Here is a 20,651-nt window from a genome sequence, read left to right as displayed (position 1 = left end):
GTAAAATACAGGTCATATCATGTCATTTTTCTTCTTAAAACCTTCTGGTAACTTTATCATTAAGCATAAAAACAGAAGTTTTACTAATGGTCTATAAGGCTTTATTTACATCATTGCTTCTCAGGGTGTAATCCATATACTGACTAGTTCTGGCCCACAACATAATTAAGAATTGAGAGTAAGTTTAGAAACTCAGTTAACTGAATACCTGTTGATGTGATGAAAGTTGGGGCTTGTGAGTCTTTCATTTACTTTTGCCGATTAGTTCACTTTTAATCATACTTTACCATAGTATTACTCTGCCAAAGAATGGATAAAGAATTTTGTTCTTTTACCACTGGTAGTGTGAGAATCTCTGCTCTACCTGCTCTGTCTGTTTCTTAAAATATTTCCTACTGCTTTTCTTCCCCTTTACTTTATTTTTTCAAATTATATTTTATTATGCTATTACGTTCTCAGTTTTTCTCCATTTGCCCCCTCCACTAAGCACCCCCACTCCCTAGACAATACCCACAGAATGGTCATGTCTGTGGGTCAGGAATATAAGTGACCAGGGACTAGTCTTTGGCTACTCCATTTCCTGTACTGTACTTTACATCCCAATGGCAATTCTCTAACTACCTATTTGTACTTCTTAATCCCCTCACCTCTTCACCCATTCCTTCCACACCACACCCATCTGGCAATACTCTCTGTCCACGATTATACTCTATCCATGATTCTGTCTCTGTTCCTTTTGTTTGTTTAGTTTGTTTTTTAGATCAGTTGTTGATAGATAAAGTATTTACTGCCATTTGATTGTTCATAGTTTTGATCTTTTTTTTCTTAAGTAAGTCCCTTTAACATTTCATGTAATAAGGGTTTGGTGATCATGAACTCCTCTAGCTTTTTTCTTGAGTAGGAAGCTCTCTGTCTGCCATTAAATTATAAATTATATCTTGGCTGTAGGTCCCTGTTTTTCATGACTTTATATATTTCTATTTTTTAATTTATTTTTAATATATTTTATTGAATATGCTATTACAGTTGTTCCATTTTCCCCCTTTCATTTCCCTCCACCCTGTATACACTCTCCCACCCACATTCCCCCCTTTAGGTCATGTCCATGTGTCATAAGTTCTTTAGCTTCTACATTTTCCATACTATTCTTGCCCACCCTCTGTCTATTTTCTACCTATCATCTGTGCTATTTATTATCTGTACCTTTTCCCCCTCGCTCCTTCTCCCACTCCCCTGTTGCTAACCCTCCATGTGATCTCCATTTCTGTGATTCTGTTCCTGTTCTAGTTTTTGCTTAGTTTGCTTTTGCTTTTGTTTTTGTTTTAGATATAGTTAATGATTGTGAGTTTGCTGTCATTTTACTGTACATGTTTTTTATCTTCTTTTTCCTAAATAAATCCCTTTAATATTTCATATAATAAAAGCTTGGTGATCATGAACTCCTTTAACTTGACCTTATCTGAGAAGCACTTTATCTGCACTTCCATTCTAAATGAAAGCTTTGCTGGGGAGAGCAATCTTGGATGTAGGTCCTTTTCTTTCATGACTTGGTATACTTCCTTCCACCCCCTCTTGCCTGCAAGGTCTCCTTTGAGAAATCAGCTAATAGTCTGATGGGAACTCCTTTGTAGGTAACTATTTCCATATCTCTTGCTGCTTCTAGGATTCTCTCCTTTATTTTAATCTTGGCTAATGTAATTATGATTTGCCATGGTGTGTTCCTCCTTGGGTTTAACTTCTTTGGGACTCTCTGAGCTTCCTGGACTTTATGGAAGTCTATTTTCTTGGCCAGCTTGCAGAAGTTCTTCTTTATTATTTGTTCAGATAAGTTTTCCACTCATTGCTCTTCCTCTTCCCCTCTGGTACCCCTGTGATTCAGATGTTGGAATGTTTAAAGAAGTCCTGGAGGTTCCTAAGCCTCTCCTCATTTTTTTGAATTCTTATTTCTTCATTCTTTTCTGTTAGGTTGTTTCTTTCTCTCTTCTGGTTCACTCCGTTGATTTGAGTCCCAGTTTTCTTTCCATCACTGTTGGTTCCCTGTACATTTTCCTTTATTTCATTTAGCATAGCCTTCATTTTTTCATCTAATTTGCAACCAAATTCAACCAATTCTGTGAGCATCCTGATCACCAGTGCTTTGAACTGCGCATCTGATAGGTGGGGTATCTCTTCATTGCTTAGTTGTATTTGTTCTGGAGCTTTGATTTGTTGTTTCATTTGGGCCATTTTTTTTTTTTATCTTGACGCACCTGTTACGTATGAGGGGCGGAGCTCTAGGTGTTCAGCTGGCCCGGGCAACTCACCTGGCTGTGTTGTGACACTATATGTGGGGCAGGGTCAAGAGGGAACAGTGGCGCTTGCTGTGCTCTCTGTCAGGTTTCAGTCCCTTCTGTCACTTCCTCCAAGCAAACTGGGCCCTTCTGGTGCTAATTCCCAGGTGGGTTGGCTTATGTATGTTCTAGGACCCTGTAGGTCTCTCCAACAAACTCTTCTGTGAGGCTGGGAGTCTCTCCCACTGTCTCAACCTGCACAGGTTTTTTCAGTCAGTGTTTTGGGGTTTTATTTCCCCAGTCTGGAGCCCTGGGTTGCACGGTCTGTCTCACTCCCCAGTTTCTCCTGGTTTATATGTGCATGAATGTTGAACTACCAGTCAGCCAGTTCGCTTGCGCACCATGCCCCTCCACAGTCCGCTGCCTCGCTGGGTCTGCCCGTTTCCACGCCTGCCCGGGTTCCCAGGCCACCACTTTTTTTGCCGTGACCCTTCTCCACCCAGCCGCCTTACCCCTCCCTTCCTACTGGTCTGGATGAATGTGTCTATTTTAACTCCTTGGTTGTCAGACTTCCATATAGTTCAGTTTTCTGTCAGTTCTGGTTGCTTTTCTGTTTCTAAATTTTGTTGTCCTTATTTTGGTTGTGCAGGGAGGCACAGTGTGTCTACCTATGCCTCCATTTTCTCTGGAACAACTTTATATATTTCTTGCCAATCACTTCTAGCTTGTAAAGTTTCCTTTGAGAAGTCAGTTCACAATCTTATGAGAACTCCTTTGTAGGTGAATAACTGCTTTTCTCTTGCTACTTTTAAGATTCTCTCTTTATCTTTAACCTTTGGCATTTTAATTATGGTGTGTCTTAGAGTGGGCCTCTTTATATCCATCTTTTTAAGGTTCTCTGTGCTTTCTGAACTTACATGTCTATTTCCTTCACTGAGTTAGGGAAGTTTTCTTTCATTAATTTTTTTCAAATAGATATCCAGTTTCTTGCTTTTCTCTTCTTGTGGCATCACTATGATGTGAATGCTGGACCTCTTGAAATTGTCCCAGAGGCTGCTTATCCTGTCCTCATTTTATGTGGATTCTTTTTTTCTTCTTGTTCTGATTGTTTTTTGCTTCCTTTTGTTCCAAATGATCGATTTGGTTCTTGGCTGTCCACTCTGCTGTTGTTTCTCTGTAAATTCTTCTTTTTTTCAGTTAGTGTATCCTTTGTTTCTTGCTTGATCTTTTTTTTTTTTTTTTTTTTTAAGATTCTACTTACTTGTTTTTAGACAGAGGGAAGAGGAAGAAGAAAGAGAGGGAGAGAAACATCATTATGTGCTCACCTCTCCCACGCCCCCTGCAGGGAACCTAGCCTCAAACCCGGGCATGTGCCCTGACAGGGTATCGAACCAGTGGTACTTTAGTTCACAGTCCAGCACTCAATCCACTGATCCACAGCAGCCAGGGTTGGCTGGATCTTTTTTATGCTGTTAAGATCCTCACTAAGTTCTTTAAACATCCTTTTTGAACACTGCATCTGATAAATCGCTTTTTTCCATTTTGTTTAGTTCCTTTTTTCTGGATTTTTGATCTGTTCTTTCATTTGGGCCATGTTTCTTTTCTTTTCATTTTGGCAGGTTTCCTATGTTTATTTCTACATATTTGGTAGAACTACTATGACTCCCTCCCTGTCTTGGTAATGTGGCGTAATATAGTAACTGTCCTCTACCATTGGTGGCACAGTCTTCCCTATTACTGAAGCTAGGGACTCAAGGTGTACCTATTGTGTGGGATGAGTACACCCTTCTCTTACAGTTGAGCCTTGATTGCTGTTGGCAGGTCAATGGGAAGGATTACCGAGGCCAGTCAGCTGCAAGGACTGGCTGTGACCACTTGCCACCAACCTTTGCCCTCCTTGGAGGATCTGGTGTGCAGGAGCACGGATGGTGGTGCTCCAGCATGGCCCAGATGAAAGAACAGATCAAAATTCCAGAAAAAGAACTGAGCAAAATGGAGATAGTCAATCTACCAGATGCAGAGTTCAAAACACTAGTGATAAGGATGGTGAGAGTATTCATTGAGTATAGCAAACATGAAGAAATGAGGGTTACAACTAAGTGAAATAAAGAAAAATACACAGGGAACAAACAGCAAAGAAAAGGAAGTCAGGGTGCAAATCAATGATTTGGAACATAAGAAAGAAATAAACATCCAATTGGAACACAATGAAGAAACAAGAATTCAAAAAAGTGAGGAAAGGCTGCAGAACCTCTGGGACAACTTTAAGCACTCCAACAGATGAATCATCGGGGTGCCAGAAGGAGAAGAGGAAGAACATGAAATTGAAAATGTATTTGAAGAAAGAATGAAAGAAAACTTCCCTAATTTGGTGAAGGAATTAGACATACACATCCAGGAAGCACAGAGAGCCCCAAACAAGTTGGACCCAGAGAAGACCACACCAAGACACATCATAATTAAAGTGCCAAAGGTTAAAGATAAAGAGAGAATTTTAAAAGCAGCAAGAGAAAAGCAGAGAGTTACCTACATGGAGTTCCCATAAGATCGTCAGCTGATTTCTTTAAAAAAAAAAAAAAGAAGCTATTCAGGTAAGAAGTATTCAGAGTAATGGAAAGCAAGCAAATGTTGACCAAGATTACTGTATCCAGCAAAGCTATCATTCAGAACTGAAAGGTAGATAAAGTGCTTCCCAGACAAGGTAAAGCTAATAAAGAGTTCATCATCACCAAGTCTTTATTATATGATGTTTAAGGGACTTATCTAAGAAAAAGAAGATCAAAACTATGAACAGAAAAATGACAACAAACGTACAACTATCAACAACTGAATCTAAAAAAGAAAAACAAACTAAACAAACAACTATAACTGGAACAGAATCATAGATATGAAGATCATGTGAAGGGTTATCAGCTGGGAGGGAGAAGAGGAAGGATGGGGGAAAAGATACAAGGGATAAGCATAATTGGTAGGTACAAAATAAACAGGGAGGTTAAGAATAGTATAGGAAATGGAAAAGCAAAGAACTTATATGTACGAATCATGGATATGAACTAAGGTCAGGGTGGTTGCTGGAGGGAATAGTGGTACAGTGTGGCGGGGGGAGGGGAAAATAAATTGGGACAACTGTAATAGCATAACTAGTAAAGTATGTTTTTGAAAAAGACTAGCCATTTATATGCAGTCAGTTAACAATTTGGGTAGACCAGTAAGTTGAGTGGGATGGAGTCTCAGGGGTTGTCCAGGTTAAAGCAAGCAGTGTTAATTAGGGTGATGGAGTCTCAGATATGGCACCCACCTGCTGTGGCTCTGTGGGTGGAGGGCTCAGAAATGGGATTGTAACAGACAGTCTCTTTGTGCAGTCTGTTATTACCTAAACAGATCTACACATGTAGCCAAAAAATGTAAAAAGAGGAAATCTTCAAACACCTCACAGAGAAAATTCTTGATTTAGGAAGCATTTGTATTCTGAATTATTTGTATTTTTTATTGTTCATTTCATTTTATGACAGCAATACGATTATTATAATTAAAGCTGTTGGTTTAAAAAATGTTTTGTTTTCTTTTTTTAGTGCAGCCATGCCTAATGGTAATTTACTATTTGTCTAGGTAAACAAAGCAATACACAGATTTAATGAGTTTAAATCTCCGGTATCAAGCTACTCATAGAAGTACTTATATATATACTCAACTTACAGTCTTACACTTTTAGGTTTATTACAGATCACCCAGTGGTCAGCATCTGAGGGGTTTTTCTTTGATTAAGAAATTTCATGTTGAAATTCTGTAATGAATGGCTAATGATTTCTTTTGTCGTAGGTGTTTATTATAAACTCATCAAATATATTTCTTCTTGAACCTGTAAACGAAATAAAAAGTCTTCTGGATGAGCACACAGATATGTGTAAACGCATTCTTAACATTTATCGGTTCATGGTTGTACAAGTATCAATGGACAAAAAGACTTGGTAAAAAAATTTACTCTTTATGTTTTTTTATATTGTGTGTATGAGTATAGTTATTTTTAGAGGAATAGTGTCTGTGAGCAGGGCTTGTTATAATATTGTAGAGGCTTCTATTGAATAAATGAATAAATATAACATTTTATATAGTAACCATGTTGACAATAGTTTCCTTCAGTTTATGTCAACATGTTTGATCAAACTTCTAGAAAACCACTTGGCTTATCTTTATAAAGTGGACTTATGATGGCCTCCTGCATCCCTAGGAATGAACACATGCATGCATGTGTGAATGAATGAATGAATGAATATGTAAATTATTGAATGTATGAATGCCTGATTTCTCAACCTCACATTTAAGGCTAAGGCCATGTACAGGCAGGTGCTTGCTTTAATTTCTAGCCCTTTCTCAAGCCTAAACCACCATGCAGGGTGAGATTCTGCCTCCCTGCTTTATCAAATTGTTTTTTCCTGAGCACATCCTGAACTTTATGTACAGTGTCTAATTCCTGCCACCTTCCATAACTGTCCTTAATATTTCACTCCTTTTTCTACATATCCTTGTATTTTTCCTTACTTCCTTTAATTCTGCATTAGCGGTACATCTGTTATAGTTGTCAAAATTGTCTTAATCCCTAAATTACTTGCATAGAATTTGTGCTTGGGTATGTATGGGGAAAAAATGGCTCTATTTTGAGAGGCCCTTAAAGGTATATACTGATTATTTGTTTCTATATTTTCTATATTTCTTACCATAGTACCATATTTAGTATTGGTATTCTATAGAGATTTGTTTAATTGTGTGGAAAAAATAGGCTTTGGGGAGAAATGAAAAGGAGCTGTTCTTTAGTTTTTATAAAAATGACACATGTTCATTTTTAAATTCAAACAACCAAAAGTTTTAAAAAGAAACTGAAAGTTGCCCAAAAGCTCACTCACCAAACCACACACATAGTCCTATAGTATTATGCCATGTGTGTGCACCATAATTTTCTTAACCCGTTAGCTATTGGTGGGTATGTAATTATTTCATTTTGTTGTTGGACGAGGGTAGGACAATGAACATCCTTATACGTATTATTTTTCTACTTTGATTCATTCTTAAAGAGTAGAAGTACTTAGTCAAAGAGCATGCTTAATTTTGCTATTTATGGAAAAAATGGCATTGTTTTGAAAAAGTTCTTTATTAACAGTATTAATATAGTTACATCTAGAAGTAATTATTGTTAACTTATTTGGAACATTTTTGTGCAAGGTATTTTTTCAAGCACTTTACATGTATTTTTTTTTAATTGTGGTAGCACCCTATGAGGTTGATATCTTCTCTATTTTATGATGCTTCTTAGGCACACACAGAGTAAGTAACTTATCTTTTGTTCACACAGCTGAAATTTAAACTGATCCTTCTGACTTCAGAGCTTCACTTACTAACCAGTAACTGTACCACTTTGACTCATTCTTTTGTTAGTCTGTCCTTTTTTACTGTTTTATATGCTTTTAATTATTGCAGTTGAGCCAGGTTAAAGTGAGTCTTACTGTGTGGAACACACGTTTAGAATTTTTTTCTTAATTGTTATAAATTCCCTTGAAATCATAGTATAATGAGAGATTACCCATGTACTTTAATTTCATTTATAAGATTCTATGAATTTAAATCATTATTATAGTATTACAAAGTGAAAGGTTATCTAATACATGAGTTAAGGTTTGACTGCAAATCAGATAAGATTTAATTGGAAATCTATACTTTATTGTGTATGTAGTTGATTTCAAATAGTTTTTCATTTCATATAGCTAAGATGAAATCTTGAGATTATAAATACAGCACCTTTGCTTTTTATTTTATTAATGAATGCATGTATTTGTTAATAAATTCAGGATGTTTTTCATTGAGTGATATTTGTCTATTTGATTTTGCCCTCATTTCCCAGAAACCCCATGGCATCTAGATATGGAATCTATTGCTGCCTCTGCCATATTTCTCACATGGACTGTTACACATATTAAGATGCCTGGAATGAGCCAGCAAATAATCTCCCAAAGAGGAGGGGGCTTTGATAGGGACTCAGGCTATTAACCTGACTGTACACAAAACTGTAATCCCCTTGTCAGCCTTTTTCACACATGGTTGAATTACTGGTGCAAATATGGTAACTTTATGGTCTTAGTTAGTAATAAGCATCTAGAAGAAAGAGGCAAGGTAAGGATAATATTAGGATTGTCCTGGCTTGCAGTTACACAAAGAACATAAAGACTTAAAAAATGACCGAACTAAAAAAGGATGGAAAGAGGCAATACTCACCAGGCTCACTGTGTTCTAGTAATCTTATAATATCAATGGAAAAAATACAGTGAAGATTATATTTAAATAATATGTAGTTTTTAAAAATTGAATTTATTGGGGTGACATTGGTTAATAAAATCATGTAGTTTTATTAACCAGTTGAACATGATTTAATTCTAGATGTGTGGTTCTTCTCTATATTGTAAAGATGGACCAAGGTAGTACTATATTGTACAGTTGGGTGGGCGTTCCTCAAACAGCTCCTTAAGGTCACTACTTGATGTGGAAGGATGAGAACAGTTTCTACGTTTTTCACCCCACTTTTTCAGTTTTTGCATAAATTTTTATTTGATGAGAAGGTATTATGACTAGACATGCTTTTAAAGTGACATAGATTTGTAAAGTAGAATTTTTTCAAAGAATTCTGAAAATTCAAAAACTATTTGATATTTGAGTTATTGAAAGATAATACAATTTTTAATAACGAGTTGTAACTTGAAAGTTAATCATTAACCAAAAGCAAATACTTGCAAGAAGGAAACATTAATTAATTTTTTTACTTTAAGGGAACAGATGCTGCTTGTGTTGCTCAGAGTCACGGAGTCTGTACTGAAGATGCCATCACAAGTTTTTCTGCAGTTCCAGGGGAAAAAAAATATGACCTTGGCAGGTCGACTTGCAGGACCACTTTTCCAGGCAATAAAACTAAATAAATACATAGATAGTTAACTAGATGAATAGATATGTATGTCTTCAAAATTTATTGGGCCCTGTGTTTGTTACCTGAGGAAAAAAAGCTTTAAATCAGAGATCATTTTATATTAAAGGATGTTTTGTAGAGCTAAATTAAAAGTTGCTTTTTAAAATAGAGTATTTGTTGTATAAACAAAGTTACAACCTACTATAAAACTGTCAGGTCTGAGAAAAAAGTGTTAAAATAGGCTGATGATATTTTATGTCACATACTTGTAGGATTGCAAACAGCTATAGAAGGGCTTCATGAAAAATGGCCTGATAGCTTGATCAGTTTCCAAATCTCTGGTATTGTTAGAAAGCCAAAACATTCTTTTATGTTGTTCCATAGTAATGAAAAGTAGTAAGTAATCCAGATTTTTACTTATTATAAGACTTTATTCTCTTCACTTACTATCATTGAAGTATCAGTGACAGTTTGATTATATAGGAATTTATATACTATGTTTTCCAACCTGAGGATAAGACACTGACTTTAAAAATGTTCTGTGGATTTTTTGGAAAATAGCATAAATATTTAAGATGACACATTAAATACAGAGACATGGATAAAATAGTTCTTAGTGTCAAAGATAAGAGCTAGCTCTCTAATTCTTGACCATAAGTTTAACCATTCATGAATAATCCTTTGATACTAGCTATATTTATTATCTAAACTCCTTTTGACTTCTTTCTTTCTTTTTTCTTTTTCCTTTCTCTTTTCCTTTTTTTAAAAAACTTTCCCACTTATGAAAACTAACACAAAGGTGGAAGCTTTAGGAAGACAAATTTTACCTTGCTATGTGGAATAACTTTTATTTGTAGTCTGAACATTTAAAGATAGAATGGAGGATCTCTAGTTATTAATGTTCTATACTGTAAACTCTGCTAATTTCCATCTTTACATTTAACTTGTAAATTTATGTGAAGTCCTTAATAAAATTTGTAGAGTTCAGTTTTTGAAAAACTATTTTGTGATTTATTTCTTCAACAGGTGGGTAAATCTTCAGCATCAGGAGTATTGGTTCATTGATAATATTTATCCTTTTATGAATAAATTTTCATTCAATGATTGGATTTAATAGAACACCATTAATTCCTCTGGTGTTTTTACAATGAAAATTAATTTTATTCTTCAGTTTATATAATTTTTCAAAAACACATTTTACTGAGTTAAGGACAGAATATACTTATATTCTGTATATAGTTAGTGATCAAGTATATAGTTAGTGATTTCTATCTTTAATTTGAGAATGTAGGGGTGTTTTTTAGTTCAGTAACCATTTACTCAATAATTTCAATGGTTGATAGTGTGGGAAATTTTCTATCTTTATAAAAAGCATTTATTTAACATTAATATAAAAACATAAAGGATAGCTACGATGTTAAAAGATTTCTTTTCAGTTTTGGCATCATGTCTTAATTGCTGGAGTGTTGGTATTTGGCAATAGTTGAACTGAAATATATAGTAGATACGAATGATTGCATGAATTACTATGTATCAAAAAAAGGTCATGGATGTTACTCTCTTTTTAGGTAATTTTTTAATGATCAAATATCTGATGCTGAACATATTTCATTGTTATTTCTAATTATTTGCCTTTATAGACTCTTATAGTTGCCTGGATCAAAGCAAATCTAAATGTGTACATTTCCCGAGAACTTTGGGATGACTTACTCTCAGTCTTGTCATCATTGACCTATTGGGAAGAGTTAGCCACTGAATGGTCACTGACTATGGAGACACTAACTAAAGTTTTAGCTAGAAATTTATATAGTTTGGATCTCAGTGATTTACCATTGGATAAGCTGAGTGAACAGAAGCAGAAAAAGCACAAAGGGAAAGGTAAGAGTTGTTCACAGAGATACTCCATATAAATTTGTTTAAGTAAAATGGTCTCAGAAGATCAAGCCAGGGGGACGGCTGAAGTTAAAAGCCATCTTTTCTCTTAATTATTCTCTCCTTCATTTACCCTTGAAGGTTAAAAAATTTCAACAAAAAACATGCAGGTACTTTACATTTTTTTTTAAGAACCACAAAATCAATAGTAATTTTTATGTAAAATGAAGTGTCCTATATATATCTAGATAAAGTCAAATCAATAATTCAGAATCTTAAATATTTTATTTTTCATAATTAACCAAAATGAAAATTTATAAAACACTCTCCTTTTAATCATACATGAGTTTTGTGCTGGAACTTAGTGATTTTATGTTACTCTGTTTAAAAAGAATTTTTTGAAAATATTTTCTTACTTTTAACTAAAAGCAAACATTCTCTAGATGTGGACTATGTATCTTTCTAATGTTAAAAGTGGATAGAGGGACAGTAACAGTGATTACAAGCCTTTATGATTCTTGGTTAGTACGTTTTACTTTTTTTTTTATTTTAATTGTTGTTCAAGTACAGTTTTCTGCCTTTTATCCCCATCTTGGCCCACCCCCATCCCTCCCCACCCCCCTCCCATTTTCACCCACCCCCCCCTTGTTAATATCCATGTGTCCTTTATAGTTGTTCCTGCAAACCCTTCCCCTTTTCCCCTCTGGTCACTGTTAGCGTGTTCTCAATTTCAGTATCTTTGGTTATATTTTGCTTGTTTGTTTGTTTTGTTGATTAGATTCCTGTTAAAGGAGTTAGTTGCTAACTAAAGATTATAGCTGAGTCACATTTCACACCTAACAATCATGTGACCAACCCATTTTTTTCCCTGGATTATTTTTTTCCCAGGTAGCTATTGGCAGTTAGAGACTTGGTTTCACCACAGGATGGCTGTTGGTTAGCTCATTTCCTTTTTTTTTTTTTTTTTTTTGCTTGAAAATGTTTCATTTCAGTTACAAATGAAGTGGGGAGCTGAGGATTTAAATAGTTTATTGTTGATGGTGTATTTTAAAAACTCTGTGTCTGTTTTGGAATATTTTTACATAAGTGAAGTTTAACAAAATGTTATATAGTACACAAGCATTTTATGTTGTTATTTTATAATACATTATGAGTAAATCTTAAGAATCTGAGGTAGTTCGCACACATAATTCGAAGTGATTATTACTTAGGTGATAGTATACTAAAATCGCAAATATACATTTCTAGGAGTTGGACATGAATTTCAGAAAGTTTCAGTTGACAAGTCATTTTCTAGAGGATGGAGTCGTGATCAGCCTGGCCAAGCTCCAATGAGACAGAGAAGTGCAACAACCACTGGTTCCCCAGGAACTGAAAAGGCGAGGAGTATTGTACGGCAAAAAACCGTTGGTATGTACTCTTTTAAAAAAATCATGAGAATTGTACAGAACAATCTGTTTATAGTTCTTAGTAATGATGTATGTAAATTCACCTTTCTTATTCATTGATTTTTATTGCTAAATGAAACACTTCTATAGCAAAACCTTTTTTTCAGTAGTGCTTAGAGTCCAATGACATGCTGTGTTATTTCTTTATGGTATTAGATTTATCTTACAGTATTGCTTTTATGTAGTTTATGTTATTGTAGATATCAATAATTCTAAACTGTTATTTTACAGAATTGACGTAGAACTGACTTACTTTCCAGAACACATGCATTAACTGGTATAGTTTCTATTAAGTGAATATACTTACAGACATGGAAAATTTTCATGCTACAATTACATATTTAGATTGGCTTCACAGTCTTCCAGCAAGGAATACATGCTTTTTATTGCAGACAGTTGAGGCAAAGGTGGAGTCTATTGCTAGGTCCTTTCTGCTTTTAACAGACATGGAAGAAATTTCTATAATTTAGGAATAGCAACAAAGGAACAGTGATGGGAAGAATTTCTGGATGTAGGATCACTCAGCCTACTGTGGGCTTAGCTACACCATTTTCTTCCTTTTCCTCTCAGAGGTTTTAATTTGGTCTGAATTGTAGTAGAAAGAGTGCTATAATGAAAAGCAAAAGGGCTTTGTCCTAATATCTTTTTTCATTCCCCTTTGTTACTCAATAGTTAGATAACCGTGGACAATTTACTGAACTTTCTACACTTTACTTCCATCATCTATCTGAATAGTACCTGAAACAAAATTGCCTGAAGTTACTTCATGCTTTACAATCTATGATTCTATGGAAGGAGAATATTCTGTGGAATGTATCTATATTTAATGATAATCAGTGAAAAACATTATTAATTTAAAAGTAGTTTAAACCCATTGTTGTAAGAACATGTCATCTATAAAATAATGGGTTCTGATTTGTTAAGAATTACATTCTAATAAAAGAAACAAAATTAGTAAGAGAATAGGGAAATTAAAGATTTAAAAGACTTACAAATTATGGCTAGTTTTAAATTTTTCAAAAGAATTATATTTCTACAACTATCTACTTTCTATAAAATAAGCATAGAATTGTAATGATTGTATATGTCAAGCAAAAAAAGAAATGATACAAGGAAAAAGAATATTGATGGATTCCAGTAAATATATTTAGAATTTTTGGTATAGAATAACTTTTTGAAATTCTTAGATGATTACATCTGAAATGGCTTTCTTCATTTTATATTACTGTCACATTTACAGAAAATATTTGTGTGTTGGTTAGGAAGGAATTGTTCTTTTTTTCTTTTTATTTTTTAGAGAGAGGGGGAGGGAGGTAGAGAGAGGGGGAGAAACATTGATGTGAGAGAGAAACATTGATCGGTTGCCTCTCCTCTGCGCCCCAACATGGGACCAGACCTTCAACCCAGGCATGCACCCTGACCAGAATCGAACCTGCGACCTTGCGCTTTGTGGGACGACACCCAACCAACAGAGCCATACCGGTCAGGGCTGGAATTGTTCAAGTTTAAATTTTTACTTTGTTTTACTTAATTAAAACTTGAATCTCTTTAAAGTTCCATATATTTTTTTCTATAGAAGTAATTTATGCTTAGTGTGGAAAATAAAGTTTAAACATGAAGGCTCTTCCACTGTCTGATAAGTAGTCATTGTTAATATGTTGGTATGTTTATAATTTTTAAATACATACTATATAAATGTGTAAAATACTCATTTTTAAATCATAGCTGACGCTGATATCCATCTTAAAACAATTTTGTCTGGCTTGTCCATTGAATAAACCTATCAAATAAAAAGTTAAAGCGTTAAAATTTTTGTTAAAGAAAAGTACCTACCTTTTAAAGGTAGAAAACACTAGAAGAAGCAGCAAAATAAATTAGGATATTCTTTGAACATGTATTTTCTTAAATTTTAAAACAATATTTAGTGTTCTTAATGTACGTAAATACTCAAGCTATGTTCAGGTGTATACATTCTAGTCTTCCCCTCAGCGGTACTCCCCACCCTCCCTGTTCACCTTCTTGGAGACAACCACTATTCTCAGTTTCTTGAGCATGCTTCTAGAGATGCTTTATGCATGTAGCTATGTGCAGAGCACAGTATGCACTGTTGTGAACCATGGCTTTTGAGACATTCAAACAAAAAAAATTTTTTTAAGTACTCATTGTGGATGCACTTATTCTAAGTATTGAGGCTGTAGGTAGGAACAAGGCCAATTAATTTCATTGAAGTTGACAATTAAGTGTTCAGGGGAGACATAATAAATAGATAAACCAGTATGTCTCAAGAAGTAGTATTGTAAAGAAAAGTGAAGCAGGGAAAGGGACAAGGGAGTATAGGATGGGGAAATGGGACTGCTTTAGATAGGGAGGTCAGCAAAGGAAGATTATTGCATATCAGAAACTGTTTTGAACTTCTTACATCAGATTTCATTACAGGGAAGTACCATAATTTAACTTGTATTCTGAAGATGGACATTTTCAGAAGATGCACATTTAGTTAATTTACAGTTTTGTGCTATTAAAAATAATACAGTGTACAGAATATGTTTACTTATATACTTTGTACAGTTATGCAGATATATCTGTATGTTTAATCTATAGGATTTAAAATTAAATTGCCCTTAAAACAGTGAAATACCACTACATGCCTTTTAGAATGGCTAAAATCCAAAACACTGACACCACCAAATGCCGATAAGGTGGAACAACAGAAACTCTCAATGATGGTGGGAATGCAAAGTGACACAGCCACTTTGGAAGACAGCTTGGTAATTTTTAAAAAAAAATTAAACATATTCTTTATCCACACAATCACCTGCACACAAATACTTGTAGCAACTTTATTCATAATTGCCAAAACTCGGAAGCACCAAGATGTTCTTCATAGGTGAGTAGATTAACAAACTGGTACATCTAGACACAGAACATTATTCAGCATTGTGAAAAAATGAGCTATTGCATCATGAAAAAATATGTGGGAACCCTAGATGCATATTGCTAAGTGAAAGAAACCAATCTGAAACGGCTACATATGATTTCAACTTTATCACATTCTAGAAGAGGGAAAACTAAGACGACTGTAAAAAAATCACTGGTTACCAGGGATGAGGGGGTGTGGTAGGAGGGTGGGGAGTAGGGCAAGGCGGAGGGATGATAGGTGGGGAGCATGGAGGGTTTTTAGAGCAGTGAAATTCTTCTGTATGATACAGTAGTGGCGTATATATGTTATTACACATTTGTCAAAAACCCATGAGATGTACAACACATCCCATATACAAAAGAGTGGTCGCAGATATAAACTCTGGACTTTTGTTAATAGCACTGTGTCAGTTTTGGCTCAGCAGTCGTAACAAATAAGATGTTAATATTTGGGGAAAGTGTTGTTGAGGGGTGTGTGGAAATAAGGGTATATCTTAGAACTCCTTTGTACTTGCCACTCAGTTTTTTCTGCAAACCTAACACTCCTTTAAAAAAATTAAAGTGTATTAGTTTATAAAATATTATGATATATTTATTAGAACAGAAAGTACTGGTAATTTAGACATTGAAGTAATCACAGATTTACCTTTGAAAATTTTATTTTTTAAAAGTATTTCATTCTCTATTTCTCAATTTTTGACCCTGAATTGGGAGAAATAAATCACATTGATAATATTTCTGACTTTAATTTATATTTCTTTTTCATGAAGTAGTCCTTTTAATAACAAAACTAATTCTTCTCCTTAAAACTACCATATTTTTCCCATGACTGAATTACCTGATAGAATGATAGAATATTGAATATGTGACTTACAAAGTCTAATTTAACTTTAAACATCTCTTTTGTACCAGTAGTCTAATGTAAGCATTGACTGTCCTTACAATTCATGATAATAGCATAGTCTGGTGAAATATACAGAATAGTGATTTTGTTATATTCAGAGAATTATCCGTTGCTTTCTGGAGTTTTCAGATTGGAATTTGGCTAAAAGAATTTATCTTTCAATTAAAGGCAACTTGTCTTCATTTAAAAATTACTGAACATTGCATAATCCTTTAACTCTTATATTACTCAGGATTACCTTAGTAAGAAATTTTCTGTTATTAATATTGAGTTTAAAGTATAATTTAAAAAATTTAGACAGCATATTTAAGGTTTTGCTGTGTCAACAAATATTAAAGGAGATATAGTAAGTAAATTTAGGACTTGCATAATATATTCAGGAGAAGCAATGTAACATGTCTGCAATTATGATTCAGAATCTGGTATTCAACATTTGGAACAAATATATCAATGCTTCTGTTTTCAGATTTTCCTCTTAGTTTATTTTTATTATAATATTGGACCTAAATCTGAGGACTTATAGGTGTATTTCTGCCAGTGGACACACATGCATGCATGTTCTTAATTTTACTTAATTGTAAATTAAGGAGAAATATGTGCAACGTTTTGGAAGTGAGAAAAGGCCAGAGTTGCCTTCCTCATATTTATTTTGTATGTTTGTGTTCTTTTATGAACCGTCACATTTGCTGTCCACAAATTTCTTGTGCTACATGGGGGCTGTGGAGTGAAGGTCACGGTTTTGATACAGTGTGGGGCCAAAATGAATTTATGTGGAGTGCATCTATTTTTATATGTGTTTTGTTTTGTTTTGTTTATTTATGTTTTGGAGAGGGGTGAAGGGAAGAGGGAAGATAAGATTCCTTCAAAAATTGGAATGTTTTGGAATTTGGTTTTGCTTTTTGATGTTATATTTTCAATACTGCCCTTTCATCTGTATAAATAATACTACAGAATTAAGATCACTGAGGTGTGTGATTTGGGAATGTATGTAGCCATAGAAATGTTAGTGGCTTAACAGAGATTCTTTGACTTAGGCTATAGGTTACTGCATCTCAAAAAATTTCAGTAGTTAATTCATTCTAACTTTCTATAGTGGGAGCTGCACAGCTCTGGTGCACTTGACAGATTTCCAGGTAATTCATAAAGACCTGTGATAGCAAAGGGAGGGGTCAGTTTTTAAAGAATTCATTCCAAATCATAACATTAACTTATACCACTACAATTACAGAAGAAATTCCAAGGTAAATAAATACCCAATCTCTTCAAGTTGGTGGTAGAAAAGAAGGAACACATGGAATTATGTTCAAGGAATTACCTAACCCAAGGGAAAATAATATAATTCATTGTGGATTTGAAAGTTGGATTCAATTTTGTTTTAAAAGAAATTTCCTAAAAATCACATCTGATTGTAACTATAGTTGCTTATGTGTCTTTGCCATACTGGTTTTACTGAGTGATTATCTCAAAATCAAGAGAACTTCTTTTTCAAATTGGATTATAAAATTGTTGGTCACTTTCACAAAAACAAACTAACAGGAAAATATGAGTAGGGCCAGATTCTAACATTTTGTATATGTGTTCATTTTTAAAATACACTTGTTTTTTATACATTACATAATAAGCCATACACTGAAGACAGATTGTTGCTATTATTTTAATATATTCCAGCCATTCGTGTTTTGCTCCACATAAATTTATCTAAAAACTGCTGTTAAGGAACTTTTTATTTTTCCAACATAAATAAAGATTTTTGAAAAATATGTAATTATCCTTTTCCATTTATAAACTTTGGCATACCTTTAGTTTTTGGTTAATATTTTTTATGATTCTCTCCTCTGTATGTTCACAACTGAAACTTTTGTTTTTGAAATGATTACGCTGTGCTGCTCAAATACAAATATTCCTTCAGTAAAGATTTATTAAGCTTTTACCTGCTGAGCACTAGGGATATAAAGATAAGAGGATATAGTTTTTGCATTTGAAAAGCTGGGAGGCTTGTATAAAAAATTTACTAAAAATAGATTGTAAGCTTTGTAAAAGCAGGAATTCTTTTGTTCACTACTGTACTGCTACTAGTAATTTAATTATGTGGGAGAGTGAGAAAAGACACAGGTGAGATGACATTTTGAGTATGAAGGAGAAAAGAAGACTAAGTATATTATGAACTCACAAAGCCATGCTGTTGCAAAAGAGCATGAAATTTTAAGGGAACAGCATAAAATTCTTTGTGGCAGCGGGATGGGAGGACAGTTGGAGATGAAGTTTCAGTGGTTATTGCAGCTAAGTTGCAAAGGTCTTATGTGGCAGGCTAAGAAATGTAGGCCTCAGGGAGAAAGTGTTTCTTTTTTTTTATTTTATTATTGATTTTAGGGAGAGAGAGACATCAGTTTGTTGTTGCACTTATGTATTCATTCATTCATTGGTTGCTTCTTGTATGTGCCCTAACTGGAGATCAAATCCACAACCTTGGCCTATCAGGGCAACCTTGAATCAACTGAGCTACCCAACCAGCATCCAGGTGTTTCTTGTAATAAGTAAAACCCAAGATTTTAAATTGATGTTAACCTTTAAATATTTTTTACCAGTGTTTCTATTATACTATATATCAGCAATATTGTTTTTTAAGTCCCCTACTCATACACAGAGATACACATAACTATTTATTTAAGAATTCTAAACTAATAATTAAGTTAAAAATGTTTGGGAAATATAAACTTGATTGTTAACTAGTTGTAAGTGTATTAAAATTTGTCTTTACTTTTGCAGTTGTTGACTCTTCTTTTAAGACATTACCAAACTCCAAATGCAATTTTTAAAAAGTAATCCAGCCCTGGGTTGTGTGGCTCAGTAGACTAAGTGCTGGCCTGTGAACCAAAGGATCACTGGTTCAATTCCCGGTCAGGGCATATGCCTGGGTTGCAGGCTGGGTCCCTGGTGGGGGTGGCACCAGAGGCAACCACAGGTTGATGTTTCTTTCCCTCTCTTTCTCCCTTCCTTCTCCTCTCTAAAAATAAATAAATAAAATCTTTAAAAAATAGTAATTCAGTTTTTACCTTTAAAAACTTACTCTTCTCAATTTTTATATAATATGCTTAAGATTTTGAATAAGCACCAACTTGTTTAATTTTCTCAGTAAATCAGCTCTTCATGCTGATTTCAAATTCTATTTTCTATAAGTGTTTTTATTTAAATTTTAAAAATTATAATTACTTCATATACATAAGAAATACTGATTTGATTAAGTATTCTTCTCCCACCAGGAACCATAAGATTCAGTTCTTTAGATTACGAATTACATAAGGTTTTCTTAAAAAGATCTGAGAGTAAGCTTGACATTTTATTAAGGAAGAGTATAAGAGTAGGAATTATTTTTCTTGGAATTTAGCTTCATTAAGAAGAATGGCTCAAAATTGCCTCAGATGGCTCAGAAAAATCCCAAATATGGTACCAAAATTTTCTTCGAACTAATAATATTGAGGTTTTTCACTCTTTCTACTCAATGAACTTACAAGCATTTGTTTTGAGAACATAGGGCTTATTAAAATGTATGCTGTTTTTTAATGCTGTACCATGTAACTGCTAATAATAGAAAGTATTTTCCTGCCTTACATCAAAATATTTACATTTGAAATATCATATATATTGTGATTTCTATTTTTACAGCTTGCCAGTATTTGTCGTGCTGAAATGTTTTAATTTAAAATTTCCTTCCTTTGTATCTTTTAGTTTTCTCTGTTGCTGCTTTTTCTGTGACACAAGCCTTTCATTATAGTCACTCTTCTTTTTCCCTTCCCCACTTCTTTCTTTTCCTTTTTTTAAAGCCATGAGAAGCCGATCCATTGGTGAATGTGCTCTGCCATCGGCCTATATACGCAGTGCTAAAAGTGCTCCTGTTCTGATCCATACTTCCAAACCCTTCTTGCCTGATATTGTTCTCACTCCCCTTTCTGATGAGCTTTCAGGTAGTGCCACCTCTGCTAATTTCTGCACCACCTTTTTCACTTTTTAATCCTCTGCTTTCAAATTTTGCTTAATCAAATAAACTCTTCAAAGTTAATTTCTTTGGGGGAGGTGTGGGAAATTGGGAAAGTGGTTGAGAAATCAACATTTGAGTTATTTGAACTCTAATGCTATCTTTACAGTTCATTCTGGAAGTGCTAAGTTTAGTGCTGTGCCAATGTCCAATATTTTTGGTTATAAATGGCCAGTTTCTGTTTCTGTTTGATTTTTTTCTTCTCAGATGGTTAAAAGATGTACTAGTGTACAATTATGTCATTATAGATGTTTCATAA

General features: G+C 34.2%; 1 protein-coding gene across 7 annotated transcripts in view; it reads left to right on the top strand.

The window, feature by feature from the left end:
- The window catches only part of RALGAPA1 (Ral GTPase activating protein catalytic subunit alpha 1), a 272,343-nt gene that overhangs the window by 94,731 nt on the left and 156,961 nt on the right, over window positions 1-20,651 (top strand). For 5 of the 7 annotated variants that reach the window (XM_053672519.1, XM_053672518.1, XM_037163995.2 and 2 more), the window contains exons 13-17: window positions 6,090-6,238; window positions 9,083-9,212; window positions 10,857-11,094; window positions 12,337-12,498; window positions 20,181-20,321. In XM_053672519.1, coding sequence (XP_053528494.1) covers window positions 6,090-6,238; window positions 9,083-9,212; window positions 10,857-11,094; window positions 12,337-12,498; window positions 20,181-20,321 — 820 coding nt within the window. The remainder of the gene's footprint in view (window positions 1-6,089; window positions 6,239-9,082; window positions 9,213-10,856; window positions 11,095-12,336; window positions 12,499-20,180; window positions 20,322-20,651) is intronic. The other 2 variants (XM_037163988.2, XM_037163993.2) reach the window with 1 other exon arrangement.

Source organism: Artibeus jamaicensis, unplaced genomic scaffold (assembly GCF_021234435.1).
Source record: "Artibeus jamaicensis isolate MK-2021 breed Jamaican fruit bat unplaced genomic scaffold, CSHL_Jam_final contig_760, whole genome shotgun sequence".
Taxonomy (NCBI): domain Eukaryota; kingdom Metazoa; phylum Chordata; class Mammalia; order Chiroptera; family Phyllostomidae; genus Artibeus; species Artibeus jamaicensis.
The sequence above is the reverse complement of the archived record's forward strand: the minus strand, read 5'-3'. Positions and strand labels throughout refer to the sequence as shown.